General features: G+C 46.0%; 1 protein-coding gene across 7 annotated transcripts in view; it reads right to left on the minus strand.

Moving 5' to 3' along the window:
* The window catches only part of LOC144603738 (suppressor of tumorigenicity 7 protein homolog), a 196,153-nt gene that overhangs the window by 52,187 nt on the left and 118,370 nt on the right, over positions 1-25,596 (minus strand). For all 7 annotated transcript variants that reach the window (XM_078417435.1, XM_078417437.1, XM_078417433.1 and 4 more), the window contains exons 2-3: positions 15,401-15,483; positions 7,354-7,513 (exon numbers count right to left, since the gene is read on the minus strand). In XM_078417435.1, coding sequence (XP_078273561.1) covers positions 7,354-7,513; positions 15,401-15,478 — 238 coding nt within the window. In that variant the 5' untranslated portion in view covers positions 15,479-15,483. The remainder of the gene's footprint in view (positions 1-7,353; positions 7,514-15,400; positions 15,484-25,596) is intronic.

A 25,596-nucleotide genomic window follows, 5' to 3' on the forward strand; every position in this document is an offset into this window, starting at 1 on the left:
AGGGTCTCGACACGAAACGTCACCCAAACAGAAATTGTACAGTTAATGAAGGAAAGGAAAATTCTAAAACAATTCCGCTGAAAATCTCATGTACTGTTAAGTACTTGCACATGCACAGTGCTTCAGGGAACATGGATCGCTGATGTATTAGCAGTAGATTTACAACTAGTCTCTTCATTATCGGGGTTATCATTATCACAGTTCATTTACTATTTAAAATGAACACCCAAGGCAGTTACAAACCTTGCAAAATCTTTGTCTCAATCACTTCAACGTTATAAATTGTTTCCAGATCTTTTCTTGCACTCCAGTTGCATGCAGATTATGCTTTGAATGATTCAAGAGGACTGAACGATTGCTGCTAGTTTACAGCAGCAGGCACCTCAGGGCAAAGCTCCTGGATCAGGAAAACAATTCCGACCACATTCTAATCATACTGCTGCAATGAACAACTCACCACTCAACTAATTTCAACAACAAGTCTGGCATTCATATCCTAAATCAAATTGCAAGAGTCACTTTATGTTGAAATCTACAGAGAGAATGATGGACCCAAACGTGAGTCATTACTGTGTGGTTGTCTGGGTCTTAGGCTCCCCTGGCTGCCCATGGGTGATGCATCCTAGTTGGCTGCTTGCTCCACACCTCAGCTAGAGCAGCGTCGCTTGTGGCTGAAGAGACCAATGTGGGAGTGACAGTCTCTGTGGCAAAGGTCACATTTGTGTGTGGTCTCTGGTCTGTTGAAGTTGCTGCGCTCCTCTCTCCGTGCCCGCTTGTCTGCCGCTGCGTTCATCAGTTTCTCTTCCCCCGTTTTGAGATGTTGGTTCAGGGTACCTCTCCACCTCGTGCGGTCAGCTGCAAGGCTGCTGATAAAAGCATCTAAAAAAGCACGCTTGCAACAGGGCGGCACGAAGGCGCAGCGCTAGAGTTGCTGCCTTACAGCGTTTGCAGCAACAGAGACCCGTGTTCGATCCAGACTGCTGTCTGTACGGAGTTTGTACGTTCTCCCCGTGACTGCAAGGGTCTTCTCCGAGATCTTCGGTTTCCTCCCACGCTCCAAAGAGGCACATGTTTGTAGGTTAATTGGCTTGGTATAATTGTAAATTGTCCCTAGTGTGTGTGGGATAGTGTTAATGTGCAGGGATCGCTGTCAAGGGCCTGTTTCCGTGCTGTATCTCTAAGCTAAACTAAACTGAACTAAAAAAGAGTTTATTGTAGTTGAATAGTGTCTATAGTATGAACGTTTCATTGAACTACATTAACCTGGGACAGATAGCAATGTTTATTTATAAAGTTCACTCTGCCAAGTGAATAACATATCAGACACGTCATTAGCGTTGACAGAATATCCACATAACATTTCTCTTTCACTGTTCCTTTGTGACAAAATAAGCAGTTCATAAATGTTTTGAAAGCGTTTGAGAGGGATTTTGCTGCAGCTTTAATCCCTAAATGGAGCCAAAGTATAAACTAACCAGTGCACGTTTCAAATGGGCTAAACACGATGTGGGCCAAGTAACATAGCAATAGAAACATCACACAGGGATTATGATGTTCAATGGCACCTCATTGTCACACATTTCACTAAAAATCTTATTATACGTATGCATAATCATATTTAAGTACAAGTTTGTAAGGATTGTAGATTAGACTGAAGAAGTGCACAAGAGTTGCTACATTTCTGGCGCCATCTTGCATCTTTCAAGTTTCAAAGTTGTTAAAAATGTACGGCCTTAACGTGGCCATACACTAGGGTTGCCAACTGTCCCGTATTAGCCCGGACATCCCGTATTTTGGGCTAAATTGGTTTGTCCCGTACAGGACCACCCTTTTCCCTTATTAGTAGGGTTGCCAGCTTCCTCACTCCCAAATAAGGGACAAAGGGTGACGTCACCGCCCCGCGCCCCACGTGACCTCACCCAGCCAGCGGCCACGTGTTCCCGCTGCGGCCGCCATTGGAGGAGCGGGAGCACGTGGCCGCTAGCTGGGTGAGGTCACGTGGGGCGCGGGGCGGTGACATCACCCTTTGTCCCTTATTTGGGAGTGAGGAAGTTGGCAACCCTACCATAAAGGCCCATTGTCCTGGCAGCGATACTGGGTTGCATTTGCAGGAATCAGCCCGCAATTAAACCACCATAATCGCCTCAACGCTGCCAGCATGCCTTCTTCACTCAGCTTGCTGAGTTACAGAGTCGAGTTACAGCACATGAAAACTGGCCCTTTGGCTCAACTAGTCCCTGCCAACTAAGATGTCTATCCAAGCTAGTCTTACTTGCCCATATCCCTCCCAACCGTTTCTATTTATGTGACCGTCCAAAGTCAGCACTGCACACTATTATTAGGTGACTTTCCACAGGCCTCGTACTAAAGGGGGGCAGTTGCAGCTGAGGCTTGCCTGTGTCACTTATAGTCAGTGTGCAAGTCTACAAGTATGCACTGCTGGTGCAGTAAGTGCGTGGGCAATCTAGAGCACAGCCCGATATGCAGGGCATTGGAGAATGGCCTCACACCGGAAGCAATGGACTCTCATAATCATTAGTCTGAAGATGGGTCTCGGCCCCAAACGTCACCTCTCCAGAGGTGCTGCCTATCCCGCTGAGTTACTCCAGCATTTTGTGTCTATTTTCGGTTTAAACCAGCATCTGCAGTTCCTTCCTACACACAATCTTTCAACCATGTTTTGGAGGGTTGGATATGGGAAGTGGAGAGAGGTGTCGACACAGGAGACACAAGCAACTACAGATGCTGGAATCCAGTGTAGAACATAGAACACGGGGATAACTCTGTGGCTCAGGCAGTATCTCTGGAGGACATGCATCGGCAATGTTTCAGCACGGCGCCCTTCTTTAAACTGGAATTTAAAGACGAGTCCCATCCCGAAAAGTCACCTATCCATGTCAACCAGAGATGCTGCCTGAGCCGCTGAGTTACTCCACCACTCTGTGTCCTACAGAGGGATCAAAGTGTTTGATTCACTGGAGGTGAATGCTAAGAATCACAGAATAATTTGAAGGATAGTTTTAAAAGAGCAAGTATAAGGTAGGTAGACACAAAATGCTGGAGTAACTCAGCGGGTCAGGCAGCATCTCAGGAGAGAAGGAACGGGTGACGTTTCGGGTCGAGACCCTTGTTCAGACTGATGTCAGGGGATGGGGACGGGACAAAGATGGGACGTAGTCAGAGACCAGCATCTGCAGTTTTTTTCCTTAAGTATAAGGTCAGGCTTTTGCAGAGGATTCAGAAGAGAATCTTAATAAATAATTTCCTCGTAAAACTCTGTGATGGATATGTGAAAATGTATTGGCTACCCTGCCACAATAGCCCAAGTGAAGAGTCGCTGAGAATGCAAAGTCTGGTGCAGAGCTTGCACAGTGTGTTGTGCAAAGCTTGGAGCCCATCTTTAACAGGGTGGAAATGATGGACGACTCTGACCGCATCTACAATGCAGTGCTTTTGCTCAATGTGTTGGTCCCTGCAGCAAGAGCAGAAGCTATTTCATCTTCCAGTACAGTGGCAGAAGCTGAGATTCTGATACTCAAACATAGGCTGCAACCAACTTGACCTTGGGTGCCAGTGTGCTCAGGGCTTGCATTACCATCCAACAATCTGACCTCAAACCAATTTCTGAGACTGCTGTCAAGGGGAATGGCAAGGGGTCGATGAAACGAGAACAAAATCCAAAAATCGCTTTAAAAAAACATGTTACATTCTCTCAATGAAATATCTCACTTTATTAAAGTCCTCAATAGACTCCATCAGCCAGCAAGCACACGTTCTTACAGCTTGTGCAGTAAAGGTTTAGTGAGCTGCATACAAAAGAAAAGGGCCATGTTGTCAAAGGGTAAACCTCAGAGAGTAGGCACAAGGAACTGCAGATGCTGGAATCTTGCGTTGATCACAACGTGCTGGAGTAACTCAGCGGGTCAGGCAGCAGGTCTGGAGGACATGGATGGACAACGTTTTGGGCCAGGACCCTTCTTCAGAGGATAATCGCTGCTGCCTCTTCACTGTCACTTAAATTCATAAGTTTATAAGTGGTAGGAGTAGAATTAGGCCATTCGGCCCATCAAGTTTACTCTGCCGTTCAATCATGGCTAGGGTTGCCAACTTTCTCACTCCCAAATAAGGGACAAAAGGTGACGACACTGCCCGCGCCCCACGTGACCTCACCCAGCCAGCGGCCACGTGCTCCCGCTCCACCAATGGCGGCCGCCTGGGCCAGGAGGCTGGGTTGCTATGCAACCTCCGTTAGGCGAAAGCACTCGGCCCCACTCCCCAAACACACTCTGTCAGCCTACAGTGTCCGGGCCTACAGCGGCCCCCGGGCCTACAGTGGCTGGGCCTAGAGCGACCCCCGGGCCTAATACGAGACAAAGGCGGTCCCTTACGGGACAAACCAATTTAGCCCAAAATACCGGATGTCCCGGCTAATACGGGACAGTCGACAACCTTAATCGTAGCTGATCCATCTCTCCCTCCTAACCCCATTCTGCTGCCTTCTCCCCATAACCTCTGACACCTAAATTGTCCAGGTGGTTCCAATGCAGACAAGAGTGTTTTGCCACAAAAGCTGGGTGTGAATTACAAAAGGACACCTTGGGCTTGCAGTAAAATCCTGAATTTGACAGTCAATGCATGGTGGGGCAAGGAGAAAGCTGCCAGCTTTACAAAGTCATATGTTCACATCATGATGCTCTCCGCCAGGACAGTATAACATACAATCACTTATCTTTGAACCAAGCGTTCATGATCTCCCAGCAACTGTGAGAAAAGGCTGAGTGTTTCCCAATATCAACTTCACCCAGGATGGAGTCAAAATTAATAGCAGTTGTCACCATGACAACCACTGGCAATGGAGTTATTTCCTTCCTCTGAGGTTGCACCTGTAGGTGGATATTTGTAAGAACACGCCCGAACTTAGGTGATAAAATGTTCCTTGCTGAGATTTCTCCGTTCACACCTTGGTGACATACAACTTCCTGCTGACTCTTTGGTGGCTGTGTGTGTTGGTCTTCATTGTCCCAGTCACGCTGTATAGCCAAGGAGAACACCTGGGAGGACAGGTACCATGACGATGAAGACGAGGAAGTGCAGACGCTGCAATCTTGAGCAAAACACAAAGTGCTGGAGTAGCTCAGCAGATCAGGCAGCATCTGTGGAGGGAATGGATAGGCAACATTTTGGTTGGGTTGGGACCCTTCTTCCCAGACAGTATACGTCCTCCACTGATTCCGTCGAACCTGCTGGGTTACTCCAGCCTTTGTGTTTTGGTCAAAGTGGGAGCAGGAGAAGTGAGTCTTCAACATCGGCTACTCCAACCCTTTCATGTGCCTTTAAATTAGCCTAAAACGTTAAAATACACTTCCACTGTTGTAGTAATACCTGTGGGAATCATTCGACAACTAATTTGATTTAGTTGTTGTGAAGTAGCTCTGGTGGGCTTCCATCCTGCTCTGCAAGGTTAGAGATGAACGGGCAGAGCATCAAGTTTCAAGGGGGCACCTCAAGCTCAAAGAAGCATTGTGTGTTGCCTCACTATTCTACAAACTTACACCAATCAGCCAAAACATTATGACCTGATGAGCCAAAACATTATGACCACCTGCCTAATATGCTGTTGATCCTCCGTGTGCAGCCCCATATGCAGCAGGGTGCGATGCACTGTGTATTGTGACACATTCTTCCCGTGACCACCATTAACATTTTCTGTGACTTGTGCCACAGTCGACCTTCTGCCGGTTCGGACCAGATGGGATAGCCTTCGTTGCCCTCGCACATCGATGAGCCTTGGGCGCCCAACACCCTGTCTGTCGCCGGTTTGTGGTTTGTTCCTCCTCGGACCACTGTCGGTCGGTACTCACCACTGCTGACCGGGAGCACCCCACAAGCCTTGCCGTTTCAGAGATGCTCTGACCCAGTCGTCTGGCCATAACAATTTGGCCCTTGTCAAAGTCGCTCAGGTCTTTACTCCTGCCCATTTCTCCTGCATCCAACACATCAACTTCAAGAACTGACTGTTCACTTGCTGCCTAATATATCCCACCCCTCGACAGGTGTCATTGTAACAAGATAATCAATGTTATTCACTTCGCCTGTCAGTGGTCATAATGTTTTTTGCTGATCGGTCAGTGTACATCAAGTGGGCTGTAAACAACCACTTCAGTCTGGTTCCACAAACGTGTGCAAACTTTGGACGCCATTCTGAAACCATTTCACTGTCAGTATTGCCCAAAGTGCACGCCATGGGAAACTGGATTTTCAGGGCACGGTTCGTAAAATGTATATTATCCTGTAGTCAATCTTTCAGTACTTATTCACTGGCATGTTTCAGGACATGTATAAGCAGCTGTGACTTACACTGCATCCTCTGAGTTTATGAGCGTGCAGGTTTAAAAGCTGTGGATTGAAGAGTCTTTCCAACATTGTATATTTGCTTACAGATGTTAAACTGTTCCTTCTTGTGGCCAAGTTTCAAAACAGGGGAAGAAATTAAAGACATTCATCTGCTCCTTTAATGGCACAAGGAAAGAAAGAATATTCGGAGCCCGCAACTACCCTGTTCTTCTTTGTGAGTTTCTTGACTTTAACTATAAAGACCTTTTGCAAGGTCACAAGTTAGTTACATTGAGACAAACCATAGATGGCACAACTCCATCCCACCACAACCAGAGAGCAGTCCTGAACTACTATCTACATCATTGGAGACCATCGGTCTATCTTTGTAGGAAAATAACTACAGATGCTGGTTCAAATCGAAGGTAGACACAAAATGCTGGAGTAACTCAGCGGGTCAGGCAGCATCTCAGGAGAGAAGGAATGGGGGACGTTTCAGGTTGAGACCCTTCTTCAGACCAAAGGGTCTCGACCCGAAACGTCACCCATTCCTTCTCTCCTGTAATGCTGTGTGACCCGCTGAGTTACTCCAGCATTTTGTGTCTACCATCGGACTATCTTTGATCGGACTTTATCTTGCACTAAATGTTATTCACGTTATTCCCTTTATCATGTTTCCGTACACTGTGGATGGTTCGATTGTAATCATGTAGTGTCTTTCCGCTGACTGATTAGCGCACAACAAAAGCTTTTAACTGTATCTCGGTACACGTGGCAATAAACTGAACAATGAACACGCATTTTTGACAGCAGTTGAGCAGAGAACCGATGGTGACCTCGTCTCTGAGGGTCAGCATGTTCCCAGATACACCTCATGTAGGCAACACATTGGGCTTGACCTTGACCGCCAGGGCTTCCATTGCTAAACAGTCATTTACAAGCAAAGTATGTTTTAATCTGAAGATTTAAAAAGCAGAAGGTAGTCGCATTGAAATGCCACTTTCTGTTGCTGTTGGTTACCTGATACACTTTGCCTGTTGGAGTCAGTATCTCCATTATTCGAGGTGGAAGTGCTTGGTGCGGTGTTGTCAACACCACCGAGTAATGGTCGAAGGTGGCTCACTGAAACTTGCTCAATAAATGACGTTCCATACTTTCGAAAATACCACCATTCAAATATCTGTGGAGCAGAAAATAAGATAAATGCATTGACTCCATCTGAAAACTTGGTATAGCGTTAATGATGTTATGGGAGTCGACCTAAAGCAAATGCCTCACATTAAAATCCATGCAAATATTAAATTCAACGCAGCAGTTCTTTAAATTGTACTTATAAATAAGGCCATTAGGTCATAAATTATCGAAGCAGAATCAGGCCATTCGGCCCATCAAGTCTACTCCACCATTCAATCATGGCTGATCTATCTCTCCCTCCTAACCCCATTCTCCTGCCTTCTCCCCCTAACCTCGCACACCAGTTAAAATGGAAATGGTTCCTTTCTTTCTGGAGACTGTATGAGGTATATTTTGAAAGCATTCAGTGAAATAAAAAGAAGCTCAATGTTCCTTTTGATTACCCAGTGGGTTGAATGAATGGGTTTCATATTTTTAGTAATTCTAACAACTTTACACATTAGTCAAAGCACAAACCAAAGAGCATTCAATCCAATCTGTTGACATATTGTTGGTACACCACACAAGCATTCTCCCTCCAATCTTCATCGATCTCCATCAACACATCCTCCCAGCCCCCTCTCATGTATCTGTGCGATTTGTTTCAATCACTCCTCGTGGCAGCGAGTTCAACATTTTAAATACATTCCAGGTAATGCCAGTGTGGACACTGCGAATGACATGGCCTCCATTTCTTGGCTTGAAACATTGTCTTCACGTATCCTCGATCAGAATCATTCATAACCACAGGGACCTCTATAGACCAGTCCGGTCAGCTCGTCCTTCACTTTCCAGTGTGAGTGTCATTGGCAAGGCGGACATTTTATTGCCCATCCCTAATATCCTCTGGGAAGATGCTGACCATCTGGAACTACTGACGTCTACCTGATGAAGATACTCTCATCAATCATCGTATCAAGGGACGAGTTCCAGGATTTAGACCCAGCAAAGACGAAGAAACAAAGATTGTGTTTCCAAGTCAGGATAGTTGGCAAGATAGAGGTGAAGATTTAGGTGGTGGTGTTTCCATGCGCCTGACGGTCATGTCTTTTTGCAGTGGTAGAGGCCGGGGGGTTTGGAGGTGCTGCTGCAGTAACCACGCTCACACCTGTAGTGCATGTTGTAGATGGCACATACTGCAGTTCATGCACTAGTGGTAGAGGCCGGGGGTGTGGAGGTGAGGCTGCAGTAACCACGCTCACACCTGTAGTGCATGTTGTAGATGGCACATACTGCTGTTCATGCACTAGTGGTAGAGGCCGGGGGTGTGGAGGTGAGGCTGCAGTAACCTCGCTCAGACCTGCAGTGCATGTTGTAGATGGTACACACTGTAGTTCAAGTGCACTAGTGGTGGAGGCAGTGAATGGTTTGTGTGGGGTTCGGGATGCTTATCATGTGCAATGCCTTAAATTGGATCACGTCAATGCCCTTCAGAGCTGTTGGGGCTTCCACCCACACAAGTAAGTGGAGAGAATGACATCAATTACTGAGTTTAGTTTAGAATTGCAGCATGGCACCACATGGCCCTTTGGCCCACCAAATCCACACCAACCACCCATTACACATTCACACATGTTGTATGTCATCCCATTGGTTTCACAGAAGCCAATTAAGCGACAAACCCGCATGTGTTTGGGATGTGGGAGGAAAGCGGAGCACTTGGGGGAATTCACGCAGTCACAGGGAGAATGTGCAAACTCCATACAGGCAGCACCCAAGATCTAAATCAAACCCAGGTTTCCGGGATTGTAAGGCAGCCGTTCTATCAGCTACCTCACTGTAGAAAGTGGAAGGCTTTCCACTCATTTATCACAGGATGCACAGCCTCCATGTCTTTGTAGACACAATGTTATCATGGATGGCCCAGTTAGTTTCCGATCAATAGTGATCCTCAAAACGTAACGTGGGGGCATTCAACAATGGTAATTCCATTCACTGAAAGAAGCAGGTTCATTCTTGTTGGAAATGCTCATTGTCTGGCACTTTATGCGAATATAAAGTCAAAGTCAACTTTATTGTCAATTTTCAGTTAGTTTACACAGACAGAAAATAGAAATACCGTTTCCCACAATCCCGAGGAATAAAGTGCATTAAATTAAGTTAAAATTAAAAAGGCACAGCAAACAACAATCAATGTATACAGTTTAATAAAATATAGTCACTTCAATGAAAAAAAGATGAAGATGAATATATTACAATAAAAAATAATGAACAGTAGTGCAAAGCCTGTCCATAGCAGCGTTAAAAACAGTGTCTGGTGCTGGATGTGCGTGTGTGTGGGGTGTTAAAGTCCAGGTCCAATGGGGGCAGGGGAGAGAGGAGGGAGGGAGGGGAGAGAGTTCAGCATCCTGACAGCCTGGTGGAAAAAACTGTTCTTTAGTCGGGTGGTGCTCGACCTCAGGCTGCGAAACCTTCTCCCTGAAGGCAGGAGGGTGAAGAGGCTGTTGGAGGGGTGGGAGGGGTCACCCACAATGCTCAATGCTTTGCGGGTGAGGCGGGTGGTGTAAAGGACCAGGAGTGTTGGGAGTGAGGCGCCAGTGATCCTCTCAGCAGTGTTCACTATGCGCTGCAGGGTCTTGTGGCTGGAGGCTGTGCAGCTTCCGAACCGCAGTGATGCAGCTGCTGAGGATGCTCTCGATGGCGCCTCGGTAAAAAGTGTACATGATGGGTGTGGGGTCTCCCGTTCTCTTCAGTTTGCGGAGGAAGTAGAGGCGCTGCTGGTCTTTCTTGGCGATGGACGTGGTGTTGTTGCTCCAGGAGAGATCCTCGGTGATGTTCACCCCCAGGAATTTGGTGCTGCTCACCTGCTCCACAGCAAGCACCATTGATGGTCAGTGGGTGGGGGTGTTGGGTGTGCGTTCTCCTGAAGTCGACAACAATCTCCTTTGTTTTCTCCACATTCAGGAAGAGATTGTTGTCTGTGCACCACGCGGCCAGCTGGTTCACCTCCTTCCTGTAGTGGGTCTCGTCGTTATTGCTGATGAGACCCACCACGGTTGTGTCGTCCGCAAACTTGACGAAGTGGTTGGAGCTGTGGGTGGGTGTGCAGTGGTGGGTCAGCAAGGTGAAGAGCAGGGGGCTTAGCACACATCCTTGTGGGGCCCCCGTACTCAGCGTGATGGTGTCCGATGTGTTGCAATCAAGTGTTGTTCTACCATCTTTGGCTTCTTGAAGAACCACTATCTGCTTGATAGGACAGTCAGCAGAATCTTCCAGCACTTTGCCAATTACTGTGAATAGTCTGATTGAACAATAATTAACCAGAGTGGATTCATTCTCCCTTTTGAGAATAGGACAATTGTCCACATTCCCGGGTAGAAGCCAGTGCTGTAAAATTACCTGAATAAATCGGCTACAACCAGGACTAGTTCTGGTCTTCAGTGCTACAGTACTTCAGTGTTGTCTGGTCTCCTAATCTTTGATGTGTGTAGTGCTCTCAGCCATTTTCTGAGTTTTGCTGCATTTCCCTAACTTACAACATGGCTACACGTTTGGAAGTTTGCAATTAGCTTAAAGACATCCTGACACGTGAAAGGAATTTTATAAATGTTGCTATTTCTTCCTGGTGGAAAACCTTGAATTTTGAATTATCACACTGGGACATTAGTTTCAAGAATTTTATTTCTTCATCGTCATTGATCAAATTAGCAAGCCTAACATCCTCACTAGATAGGCAAACACAAAATGTTGGAGTAACTCAGCGAACAGGCAGCATCTCTGGAGAGAAGGAATGGGTGATGCTAGTCCATCCTCTGTGACTGTACCATTTTCGACGTACGATATTTTCGGTTTACGATGGGTTTATCAGAACGTAACCCCATCGTAAGTCGAGGAGCACCTGCATTCCTATTCAATCCTTCCCCTGTTTGTTCTTTATTGAGTGTCTCAAATAAAACGTAAAATTCGTTAAGAGTACAATTTTAATTTGGAGCGTTGAATGTAGTGGAAATTCTCCCACCCGCTCAAACCCATCGTAAACCGAAAATATCGTACGTCGAAAATGCGTTTAATACACCTGACCATGTGACCGGAAGCAAGCTGAGGCTCACTGACGTTGCCCAGCTTTTGGACCATCGTAAAGTCAAGATATCGTAGGTCGAAGCATCGTAAGTCGAGGAGCATCTGTAGCTCTTTATTGACTTATTAAACTTGTGCACACTGATGAAGAAATATTTGTTATCTATATACTAAAACTCTTGTTTGTTTGTTTGTTTGTTTGTTCCAGAACTACAGCCAAAACGGTACACGATAGCGCAACAATTTTAGGCCCACCTTACTCACCGTCGTCCCTTTGGTGCTAATGGAAGAAGTTTCATTGAAATCGGTGTTATATTTTAAAAGTTAATCACATTTTAAAATTTAAATCTATCTCCTAGGGAGGGAGGGGGGAGGGAGGGAGGAGGGGGGAAGGGAGGGGGAGGGAGAGGGGAGGGGGAGGGAGAGGGGAAGGAGAGGAGAAGGAGAGGGGGAGGGAGAGGGGGAGGGAGAGGGGGAGGGAGAGGGGGAGGGAGAGGGGAAAGGAGAGGGGGAGCTGAGGGAGAGGGGGAGGGGGGAGGGGAGAGTGGGGAGGGGGGAGGGAGAGGGTGCTGCACCAATGCAGGAGAGGTTTGGGCCCAACGGGTTCACTTGGTCTAATATCCTTTAATTTGTTAGTGTGATCCCTTGGGAATGGTGTAACAACCTGATACATTTGCTGCCATAATATATTCAATTCATCTGAAAGCAAATACCAAATTTAAACTCAGCATTGATAATCGATGGTGTTGCCTGAGTTTTGTTGGGTTGCGGGGTGGGTCAAGGATGCACGTTCACCGTGACTATTGCTAGACTTTACGACAGAGTTGGACTGCGCAAGGGAACGGACTTTTAAAAATTGATTTTGAAAGAATTTGTACGGTATCTGCAGCAAAAAAGATTCATGGGCATTTTCTGGACAGTTCCTGTGTAAATCAAAAAGGCCCATCGGTGTGGCGGTGGTGAATTACATAAAGGAAACCACACACAATATAATCCACCTGTGGAGGCAACAAATTGCTAAATCTCTGGAGAGAAGGAATGGGTGACGTTTCGGGTTGAGACCCTTCTTCAGACTGATGTCAGGGGAGGGGGCGTCCCGCCCCCTCCCCTGACATCAGTCTGAAGAAGGGTCTCGACCCGAAACGTCACCCATTCCTTCTCTCCAGAGATGCTGCCTGACCTGCTGAGTTACTCCAGCATGTTGTGTCTACCTTCGATTTAAACCAGCACCTGGAGTTTTCTTTCCTACACAAATTGCTAAATCTGCCAGATGACACTGCTCTCCGCTCGAACCCACTGATAGTGAGAATGAAGCCTTTGCCTTATTAGTGCTGGACATGACCGATTCCCAGTGCCCCTTCTTCCCAGGGCAAACAACTAATTTGCACTGTGCTTATCCTCCACTGCCGCATGTGTGCTACAGCCTGGAAACTTACATTACTGCCTCTGAATGGAATGCAAAATGGGTTTATCTATTCATCTCTGAAGTATCTCAATGTCTTTGGGTTAAGAAACACAAAATAGAAAGACGAGCCTTCGACAGATATATTACGCACTCCTCGCCCAGTGCAGTGACATGCAAGTTCAGTATAGAATTGGCCGATAACTCTCCCAGTACAAAACTCTAAACTCCAGAAGGCAAATCATCTGTTGGCTCAAGTCGAAGGTATTTATTCACAAAATGCTGGAGTAACTCAGCAGGTCAGGCAGCATCTCGGGAGAGAAGGAATGGGTGACGTTTCGGGTCGAGACCCTTCTTCAGACTGATGCTGCCTGACCTGCTGAGTTACTCCAGCATTTTGTGAATAAATACCTTTGATTTGTACCAGCATCTGCAGTTATTTTCTTCTACTACTTGTTGGCTCAAGTTATCTTTTAAATAAAAATCATTTTCTGGTTAATAGAGAAAACAAGCACTGTAATTCTGCAACGTCATATTCTCACCCACTTCCCAAATAAAACCCATCCCGACAAGACATCGTCAGTGATGATGTTGCATGCCCCTGAAATAAGATTAACAAGAACTAAAGCAAGAGAGACACAGCTGAAGTCAGCACAAACACAATATCCAAACTTCAACCTAAACACAATGAATTTCTCTCATTGAGGACATTGTGTCTGTTGGAATTGAAGAGCAGGGCACATTCTTGCTATTGAGGGCGTGCAGCGTAGGTTTACTAGGTTAATTCCCGGAATGGCGGGACTGTCGTATGTTGAAAGACTGGAGCGACTAGGCTTGTATACACTGGAATTTAGAAGGATGAGAGGGGATCTTATCGAAACGTATAAGATTATTAAGGGGTTGGACACGTTAGAGGCAGGATACATGTTCCCAATATTGGGGGAGTCCAGAACAAGGGGCCACAGTTTAAGAATAAGGGGTAGGCCATTTAGAACGGAGATGAGGAAAAACTTTTTCACTCAGAGAGTTGTGAATCTGTGGAATTCTCTGCCTCAGAAGGCAATGGAGGCCAATTCTCTGAATGCATTCAAGAGAGAGCTAGATAGAGCTCTGAAGGATAGCGGAGTCAGGGGGTATGGGGAGAAGGCAGGAACGGGGTACTGATTGAGAATGATCAGCCATGATCACATTGAATGGTGGTGCTGGCTCGAAGGGCCGAATGGCCTATTCCTGCACCTATTGTCTATTGTCTATAACAGAAGCAAAATACTGCAGGTGATGGAAATCAGAGACAAATCACAGTTCAGGGAATAGCAGGTCTGACTGCCCAGATGGAGAGAGAAACTATGGTGAGGTAGACACAGAATGCTGGAGTAACTCAGCGGGTCAGGCAGCATCTCTGGACAGACGGAATGAAGAAGGGTCTCGACCCGAAACGTCACCCATTCCTTCTCTCCGGAGATGCTGCCTGACCCGCTGAGTTACTCCTGCATTTTGTGTCTACCTTCGATTTTAACCCGCATCTGCAGTTTTTATCCTACAAATAAGCTGAGGTTTCAGGTTGACGATCTTTGAAAGGACCATTTCATGTAAACCAGCAAGTCGGATGGCCAACCGAGCCTCGCCAGATAAGGACAAGACCGCACTGCTGTGATTCAGAGATAAGATCATACGTGATAGGGGATGAATTAGGCCATTCGGCCCAACAGGTCTACTCCGCTATTCAATCAGGGCTGGTCTATCTATCCCTCTCAATCCCATTCTCCTGCCATCTCCCCAGATCCTGCAATACCCTTACTAATCAAGAATGTCAATCTCCGACTTGAAAATCTCCATTGACTTGGCCTATATTAACTTGGGGACAATGCAGTAAAAGTTCACTGGTTAATTCCTGGGATGAAGAGGTTGTCTTATGAAGAAAGACTGTGAACCTAAATGTTTTAATCTTCTATATACCAGAGAGGGATTTTCTCTATAATATAAACCCTAATGGTTCACTAACAAAGTCCATGGCAGAAATGATGTTCAAGGGCTTGTAGAAGAGAAGAAATGGTGGCAGTCACGGTGGCGCAGCGGTAGAGTTGCTGCCTTACAGCGAATGCAGCGTCGGAGACCCGGGTTCGATCCTGATTATGGGTGCTGTCTGTATGGAGTTTGTACGTGCCCCCTGTGACCTGTGTGGGCTTTCTTAGAGATCTTCGGTTTCCTCCCACACTCCAAAGACGTACAGGTTTGTAGGTTAATTGGCTTGGTAAATGTAAAAATTGTCCCTAGTGTGTGTAGGATAGTGTTATTGTGCGGGGATCGCTGGTCGGAATGGACCCGGTGGGCCGAAGGGCCTGTTCCCGCGCTGTATCTCTAAACTAAATACAGAAAATATGGCTCGCGAGCATGGACAATTCAATATCTGACCATCCCACAACCATGTCCACATTATTAATCATAATAATAATAACAACAACACTACTCACTTACCAGAATAAGCCCTGAGATCAAAGATGAAGTGCCTGTCAGCGCAACGTAGAATTTGGGAGTTAATGTATTCAAAAACATACTCACTGTAAAAGAAAGAGGAGAAACGTGCATTAACATTCATTTTCGGGACAGAGGTCCAGGACTCGGAAAAAAACTCTGATAAAATGTACCTCATCACATTTTTACCAACTATTAGCATGCAATAAATATTTGAACAGATGTCAGTGATTTTATTGCTTTTTCTATAATTTATGATGATTAATATACTTTAGAATGTAATGTTCACTTCAGAGTATGATTACTTGTAAATGGGATAAAATTACTGGAATAATCCAGTGGTTTGGGTATTCCCACATTTGAGAATCTGAAATAGCTTATAAAATAACTGGAAAGTAAAAAAAGCCATTCCCAGTTGGTATAAAGTAGGCCGGTTGGTGTATAAACCCAACAGCTGCATTATGTTCTCCTCTTTATACATGGAAGCATGGGTAATCGGTCAATGATTCTTAATTGACCACAAGTCTATCAGGCAGTGGCCAGCCCAGAACGTCCCAGACCCTGTGAGAGAAGGCCACAATGGAACATAGAAACATAGAAAATACGCGCCGGAGTAGGCCATTCGGCCCTTTGAGCCAGCACCGCCACTCAATATGATCATGACTGATCATCAAAAATCAGTGCCCTGTTCCTGCTTTTTCCCCATATCCCTTGATTCCTACACTTTATTCTTCAACTATGACCCCTGGTTCTGGACTCCCCCAATATCTGGAACAATTTTTCCTGCAGAACCTGTGAGATGACTTCCCATGTACACTGGAAAAACCATTTGGCAGAATGCCTCATCACCATTGGATGGGGCCTTACAGCGCCAGAAACACAGGTTCGATCCTGGCTACGGGTGCTTGTCAGTAGGGAGTTTGTATGTTCTCCCCGGGACCTGCGTGGGTTTTCTCAGAGAACCTTGGTTTCCTCCCACAGTCCAAAGACATACAGGTTTGTAGGTTGGTACAAATGTAAAAATTGTCCCAAGTGCAGGATACTGTCAATATGCGGGGATCGCTGGTCGGTGCGGACACGGTGGGCCTGAAGGGCCTGTTTCCACTCTGTATCTCTAAACTAAACTAAAGAAGACTCTGCTTGCCTTACTGAGAGTAGCGCTCTCTGAAGATCCATCCTGCTTAAGTTGAGTCTTACTCCCAATGCAATTGCCCCAAGACATCGTTCACCTCTTTGCGGACTGCATCCTTGCAACAAAGAACTGGAAAAGGATGCAATGGTGGACGGTCATCCCAAGTAACTGTGTAACAGAGGACTCTCTGATCTATGGACTATTCCCAAGGATACATACCGAGGCAAACATTAAAGATCATCAACTCAGTGAAAGACACACTTTAGTTCAGTTTTAGTTTAGTTTTGACTTGCAGCGTGGAAACAGGCCCTTCGGCCCACCGGGTCCGCGCCGACCAGCGATCCTGGCATATTAACACTATCCCACACGCACTAGGAACAATGTTTTACATTTACCAAGCCAATTAACCTATATACCTGTACGTCTTTGGAGTATGGGAGGAAACCGAAGATCTCGGAGAAAACCCACGCAGGTCACGGAGAGAACGTAAAAACTCCGTACAGACGGCACCCGTAGTCAGGATTGAACCCGGGCCTCCAGCGCTGCATTCGCTGTAAGGCAGCAACTCTACCGCTGCGCCACTGTACCACCCCTGGTCTTACCAAAACGTGTTGGAGTTCCAGTATAATGAGACATCTGTAATTGAAGGCTGCCTCCTGGACACTCCATGTTAAGGGACAAGCTGAAGCTTGGTGCAGCTAACACAAAACATTTGTGTGGAGGGGGGGTGGGGGGACGGACCTTATTGAAACTTACCAAATAGTGAAAGGCCTGGACAGAGCGGATGTGGAGAGGATGTTTCCACCAGTGAGAGAGTCTCGGACTCAGAATAAAAGGATGTTCTATTAGGAAGGAGATGAGGGGGAATTTCTTTAGTCAGAGGGTGGTGAATCTGTAAGATTCTTTGCCACATTGTCAATGGATATTTGAATGAATGAAGACTTTATTGTCACATGTGGCAAGTCACTGAAGTTCTTTGCTTGCATACACAAGGTATGTAAATAGTCGCCACATGAAGGGCGCTTACAAAGTATCTGCTCCAGGTCCCCCTTTGTTCATTCCCCCCACCTCACGGCGGTCCCTCCAAGCTGGGACCTCCATTGTTCATCTCCCCCCCTCACGACGATCCTTCCATTGTTCATCTCCCCCCCCTCACGGCGGTCCCTCCATGCTGGGACCTACATTGTTCATCTCCCCCCCCTCACGGTGGTCCCTCCACGCTGGGACCTACACTGTTCATCTCCCCCCTCACGGCGGTCCCTCCACGCTGGGACCTCCATTGTTCATCTCCCCCCACCTCACGATGGTCCCTCCATGCTGGGACCTCCACTGTTCATCTCCCCCCCCTCATGGCGGTCCCTCCTTTGTTCATCTCCCCCCCTTATGGCGGTCCCTCCATTGTTCATCTCCGCCCCTCATGGCCCCTCCACGCTGGGACCTCCATTGTTCATCTGCCCCCCTCATGGCGGTCCCTCCATTGTTCATCTCCGCCCCTCATGGCCCCTCCATGCTGGGACCTCCATTGTCCTCCCCCGCTCATGGCGGACCCTCTACACTGGGACCTCCATTGTTCAGATAGATAGATTCTTGTTTCGTCCAGGTGTCAGGGGTTATGGGGAGAAGGCAGTGGAGCGGGGTTAAGAGGGGAAGATAGATCGCCATGATCGAATGGTGGGCCGAATGGCCTTAACCTGCTCCTATAACTTACGGCCTTATGAACAATCTAAGGTCCTGCTGCACTGGGCACTGAGAGGCTGGGCGATGTAAAACAGCCCCGCAAATACTTGAAGGGTTTATTGTTCAATGAAGCCACATGAGGGCAATCAGTGCTTTGTACAAAGAATATATTAACTTGACGACACTACCAATGTATAGACCTGACCACACAGTGCATGTGTAGACTGGACAACACTATGAAACACAATGAAAGAAAGCTATTTACTAGTTTGTATTTCTCGTATATACTTGTTATGAAGACGATTTATTTTTCAAACAAACAAGAATGGCACTCTATTGCCCCTGAACTGGGCTCGTCACTTAGATAGCACACTGTGCGATCAAAGAGCATGCCTCTTCACCACCTCCTTTGTCAGCTTTCATTTATTGGTTCAGTGTGTTAAAACAAGAACAGGCACAATAATGTTCTGGTGAAGCTTCCAGGCAAATCATTTGATGCACAAAAGTATCAGAGAGCCGAGAGGAAACATTTGTCATGTTACTGGTGAGAAATGTTTATCACAAGCCTCACTGTTTTGTAGAACTGATCAACCATTACAGTTTAGGAAAAAAAACCTGCAGATGCTGGTTTAATCGAAGGTAGACACAAAAATGCTGGAGTAACTCAGCGGGTCAGGCAGCATCTCAGGACCCCAAAGGGTCTCGACCCGAAACGTCACCCATTCCTTCTCTCCCGAAATGCTGCCTGACCCGCTGAGTTACCCCAGCATTTTTGTGTCTACCTAACCAGTACAGCTTAATGTGTACTTGAAGCGTGCCATAAAATCAAAATCTGGCCACATCCACTGAAACAAGTCTGAAGAAGGGTCTCGACCCGAAACGTCACCCATTCCGTCTCTCCAGAGACGCTGCCTGACCCGCTGAGTTACTCCAGCATTTTGTGAAATAAATCCACTGAGACAACCTCACTTGGCTTTACACGTCCCAACAATCCCATCTGAAGAAGGGTCTCGACCCGAAACGTCACCCATTCCTTCTCTCCAGAGACGCTGCCTGTCCCACTGAGTTACTCCAGCATGTTGTGCCCACCAACAACCCCGTTATCAGACACACAGTGCCTGATAGTTAGCACTTTGCTGCATTTCATTCTAATTGACACTGTCTCTGGATGCACACACTCAGATTCGGATCAGTTAATTGTCATATAAACACAGTAGTGGTAGTGTCAAGTTTATATATTAAATTTCTTATTCACACGAGGCTTACAGAGAAAAGATAATGCCAAGTGCAAGATTGTGGAGCTTACTGGATACCACAGTCAATGCCAAAGATAGCGATGTTAACTGATCGACTGGCCTTCACATCGAAGTAAAGATGCGTAAATAAACAACACCTGCCATTTTAAAATGTCAGCACTGCGGAGTGGCTGGTCAAGTTGCTGCCTCACAGTGCCTGCGACCCATGTTCCATCCTAACCTTAGGTGCTGTCAGTGTGGAGTTTGCACATTCTCCATGTGACCGTGTGGGTTTCTTGCAGGAGCTCCTGTTCCCTACCGCATCCCAAAGACGTGCGGGTTTGTAGGTTAATTGGCCTCTGTTAATTGCCCCTCCTGTGTAAGGAGCGCTATGATAACATAGGGCTAGTATGATGGTCAATGTGAACTCAATGGGCCGAAGGGCCTGATCCATGCTGCATCTCTACACTAAATTAAACTAGACTAAAACACCTCCAAGTACAAACTGAAGTCAGAGGTTCACTGTTATGATAATCAGTTCACTTCAGGGATTTCTTGATTGCCAGAAACAATGGAATGCAAATACGAAGTGAATAAATAATTGGACAAAAAAAAGTCACCAACTAACAGAGACTCATCGTTCATTCGCACCAAGATCAATCAGTATTTTAAACATGTACCTCCGATGCATTGACAATGCCCCACAAGCATTGCAAGGCGATGACTACTCATGGTTACACTACAAGCAAGCTAGTTCAAATATGTCAACTACAAATCCTAACTTATAACCGTCTGAAATGGCCCATTTACTCTTCTGCACTCTGCGAAACAGATTTCAGTTTGAGCAGTTCAAGAACAGCATAAAGACTTTCATTTTCTCGTGTTGTTATTAATTATTAAATAGACACAGAGCTCCAAATCCTCAAATAGATTTTGGTCAATGGTCTGGATTTTCCAGGAATGCAAGGCATGACTTCCCATAAGGGATTTCTGCGGATGTCCTCATGAATGTGAAAGTCCTGAACGTGCTGTTGTGTGGAGTCCAGCCCTGGGGCACGCTTCCTCAGCTCTCAACTGGGCTTATACCTGGCAAAGGACGTCATCTCTATCCATCTGAATAGAGAGAAATAACAGGCCAATTTAAGTTTTAATTAAATAATTGTTTTGAACTGACTGAGCCAATTATCTGAAGATATTTAAATATCTGATCTCCCGGTGGCTGAGCACTTAAAACTTCCCCTCCCACTCCCAGTCTGACCTTTCTGTCATGAACCTCCTCCAGTGCCATAGTGAGGCCCACCGGAAATTGGAGGAACAGCACCTCATATTTTGCTTGGGCAGTTTGCAGCCCAGCGGTATGGACATTGACTTCTCCAACTTTAGATAGTTCCTCTGTCCCTCTCTTCCCCTCCCCCTTCCCAGTTCTCCCTCTATCTTCCTGTCTCCACCTATATTCTTCCTTTGTCCCGTCCCCCTGACATCAGTCTGAAGAAGGGTCTCGACCCGAAACGTCACCCATTCCTTCTCTCCTGAGATGCTGCCTGACCTGCTGAGTTACTCCAGCATTTTGTGAAATAAATACCTTCGATTTGTACCAGCATCTGCAGTTATTTTCTTACACTTTAAATATCTGAGGATATTTAAGTGCGCAGGCCTTTCATAATTTAAAAAAAACTGTTTGCAATTTATGTTTTTAAATATTTTTACAACGCTTGTGGATGTCAGAGACATTGAAAAGCAGTGTGGACAAATCTGACAGAGAACGATAGAGTCAACAAGAAATCACACACAAAATGGTCTTTCTATGAAATGTTGTAAATCCAGTCGAGATGCGCCGATCATCAATCCAGAGTGCATTCTGCTTGAACGTACATCAATATATTTTGCATTGATAGAGAGGATACATTGTCCCCCTAACAGATGTCATAGAGTCATAGAGTGATACAGTTTGGAAACCGGCCCTTCGGCCCAACTTTCCCACATATGTCCCAGCTACACTAGTCCCACATGCCTGCGCTTGGTCCATATCCCTCCAAACCTGTCCTCTCCATGTACCTGTCTAACTGTTTCTTAAACGTTGGGATAGTCCCTGCCTCAACTACCTCCTCTGGCAGTTTGTTCCATACACCCACCACCCTCTGTGTGAAAAAGTTACCCTTCAGATTCCTATTAAATCCTTTTTCCCTTCACTTTAAACCAATGTCCTCTGGTCTTCGATTCACCTACTCTGGGGAAGAGACTGTGCATCTACACGATCTATTCCTCTCATGATTTTGTATATAAGATCATCCCTCATCCTCCTGCGCTCCAAGGAATAGATTCCCAGCCTACTCAACCTCTCCCTATAGCTAAATCTTCTCTGTAACCTTTCCGGAATTCTTTTGAAGGCAAACTCTTTAATGTTCAATTTAAGATGTCAGGACAGTTCAGTAACCAACCGTGCCCGGTGGCTCCCTCACAGATATATATTCTGTAACTCCTGACAACCTCTCCCCATCAGGCCCTGGCTTTGGCCAGGACTTTCTGCTGGTGCCACCCCATCTCATACGCATAACATGACAGCTATCGTCTTGCTGTGTGGTTGGAGCTTTCAGAACCAGGGGACATAGTCTAAGAATAAAGGGGAGGCCATTTAAAACTGAGGTGAGAAAAAACTTTTTCACCCAGAGAGTTGTGAATTTATGGAATTCTCTGCCACAGAAGGCAGTGGAGGCCAATTCACTGGATGAAATTAAAAGAGAGTTAGATAGAGCTCTAGGGGCTAGCGGAATCAAGGGATATGGGGAGAAGGCAGGCACGGGTTACTGATTGTGGACGATCAGCCATGATCACAATGAATGGCGGTGCTAGCTTGAAGGGTCAAATGGCCTCCTCCTGCACCTATTTTCTATGTTTCTGAACCTATATACAAGATCAGCTAAAAAACAGCTTAAAAAGAAAACATTTGCAAATATTTCATGTTTTGAAAAGTTCACGGTTTGAAAATTCAACTGTTAAAGTAAAAGATTAATATCTAATACAGGGATTCTATTACTCCTCATTTCATTTGAATGCAAACTTTAATGTTCAATTTATAATTAATGTTAAGTATAAGAAGGAACTGCAGATGCTGGTTTAAACCGAAGATAGACACAAAAAGCTGGAGTAACTCAGTGGGTCAGGCAGCATCTCTGGAGAAGAGGAATAGCTGACATTTCGGGTTGAGACCCTTCTTCAGAGCCAATGTTCCCATGGTAATGCACTGTGGATCAAATCTGCCAATGGTTTTAAAATGATCGTCATCTCGATGCCAACACTAGGGGGCACTGATGATCCAATCTGCATGACAAAATAATTCCTGCAGCCAATTCATTATGTTAAAAACTTGAGACCTTTCCCCTCTCCAAAACAATGATGGAAGAACTAATAGGATACAACTAATTAAGATCCGTTTAAATCCAGCAAAACCTTACATGAAGCTAATACACTAAGCTATCTCCGTGAACACCTTGCTATTTTACAAAACATGGCCAACAGTCCATATTAATTCCTAATGCAGCCTTTAATGATTTTAAGGTGAAGAGAAAAAGATTTAATAGGAATCGGAGGAGTAACTTTTTCACACAAAGGGTGGTGGGTGTATGGAGCAAGCTGCCAGAGGCGGTAGTTGAGGCTGGGACATGGAAACATAGAAAATAGGTGCAGGAGTAGGCCATTCGGCCCTTCGAGCCTGCACCGCCATTCAATATGATCATGGCTGATCATCCAACTCAGTATCCCGTTCCTGCCTTCTCTCCATACCCCCTGATCCCTTTAGCCACAAGGGCCACATCTAACTCCCTCTTAAATATAGCCAATGAACTGGCCTCAACTACCTTCTGTGGCAGAGAATTCCACAGATTCACCACTCTCTGTGTGAAAAAAAACTTTCTCATCTCGGTCCTAAAAGACTTCTCCCTTATCCTTAAACTGTGACCCCTTGTTCTGGACTTCCCCAACATCGGGAACAATCTTCCTGCATCTAGCCTGTCCAAACCCTTAAGAAGTTTGTAAGTTTCTATAAGATCCCCCCTCAATCTTCTAAATTCCAGCGAGTACAAGCCGAGTCTATCCAGTCTTTCTTCATATGAAAGTCCTGCCATCCCAGGAATCAATCTGGTGAACCTTCTCTGTACTCCCTCTATGGCAAGAATGTCTTTCCTCAGATTAGGAGACCAAAACTGTACTATCAGTTAGTACAGTTTTGTACTAACAAGAAACAGTTAGACAGGTACATGGATAGGACAGGTTTGGAGGAATATGGGCCAAACAAGGGCAGGTGGGACTCATGTAGCTGGGACATGTTGGTCGGTGTGGGCGAGTTGGGCCAAAGGGCCTGTTTCTACACTGTATCACTCTATGACTCTATGATTATGTGAACTCTTGAACACTGACAGCAATATTTAGGTACATGTTCAATTCTAGATACGAGTCCTCAGGCAGCTTAAATACTAATTTATTTATAAAACAGCCCTCCCAAAGTAAATCTCAACAGAAGAGAACTCTCAGATCTGGGAAGGCAATGAATGTGTGCTCCTCAAGGCCACATGAATTGTAAGCAGCACCAGAATGAACACCCTGGCACTCCAACATTCCCAACGAGAAAGACGAGGCATTCCCTCCTGAGGACCTTCCCCGGGACACGTGCCGTCTCCAGAGCAAACAGGTCATCTTCCGATGCCAGATGTGAGTAAAGAAACAGAAAGAGTCCCTTAAACAGGGATCTCCTGCCCCAAATAGTAACAGGAAGGATGGCCAAGAGATGCTCCCGTGAGATGAGGGCCGTGAGATGGTAGAGTTAGAGGGATACGGCCCAAACGCAGGTAAATAAATGGGTCTAGCTGAGGTAGACATCTTGGTCGGCCTGGACAGGTTGAGTGGTAGGGCCAGTTTCCGTGCTGTTTGACTCTATGACTAAGTGCTGTAGTCTTAGGTCTTCAAACAGATCTCAATAAACCAAATGATGTAATAATAGTTTACATCACTACTTAAAGTGCAAGATAAACTTTCAAAAATGCAGCTGTTCGTAAGACAAATTTGTAGAAGAGTTGGAATCTTTAGCAAAAAAGTGCGAGACGAATTGAGCTGCATCAGTGGAGGGGAATGGACAGCCAACATGTCGGCTCGGGACCCTTCTGCGGAATGATCAGTCTGAAGAACGGTTTTGACCCAACACACCGTCTGTCCATTCCCACCATAGACGCTGCCTGGACCACTGCCTTCCTGCAGTGCGTAGGTTTGTTTACATAAATGAACTGCAGTTGACTGCTTCAGACCGGGGATGGGCGGTGAGGTGCAAGGGTTCTGCTGCAGAATGGGTCAACCATGGGGGTCTGGGATGAGAGGGCGGGCAGCAAGACTCGAGAGGGGGGCCAGAGACAGCAGGAGTGACACGGATAGAAGCCAGGAACCAGAAGCAGAGTGGACATCCCCGCCTAATATCGTCGAATGTCAACAAATGTAAATATGTCTGAAGAAGGGTCTCGACCCAAAACTTCACCCATTCCTTCTCTCCTGAGATGCTGCCTGACCTGCTGAGTTACTCCAGCATTTTGTGAATAAATACCGATTTGTACCAGCATCTGCAGTTATTTTCTTATTAATTTGTTCCAAAATAATTTGGCAATGTAGCAGATCTCTTCTTTATTTTCATATAACATATACTCACAGTCAGTCTGCAGTTTGTATCGAAGGCCAACCCTGCTCTCATCCATTTTCTTTGTCCTTGTTTTTGGTGCTCAAGACAATTCCATGAGGAACAACTAACACCCACTCTTCCCCCACCCCTGCCCTTCCCCGTGCCCCTCCTCGACTCTTCCCCTCTCTCATCAGGCTTCTGTAAGGTCCTTCCACAAACCAGGGGACTGTTCCACTCACCTCTACCCTATTGTGAACATTGGACTATGTCTTTGGAACTGATGCACTACAATACTCAGCATATTTTGCACTCTGTATCTTCCCCCTTGCTCTGTCTGCAGTACTTGAGTTTGTCTTAATTGTACTTATGTATGGGAAAGAACTGCAGATGCTGGTTTAAATCGAAGGTCGACACAAAATGCTGCAGTGATTCAGCGGGTCAGGCAGCATCTCGGGAGAGAAGGAATGGGTGACATTTCGGGTCGAGACCCTTCTTCAGC

This window comes from Rhinoraja longicauda, chromosome 20, assembly GCF_053455715.1.
Source record: "Rhinoraja longicauda isolate Sanriku21f chromosome 20, sRhiLon1.1, whole genome shotgun sequence".
Classification (NCBI taxonomy): Eukaryota; Metazoa; Chordata; class Chondrichthyes; order Rajiformes; family Arhynchobatidae; genus Rhinoraja; species Rhinoraja longicauda.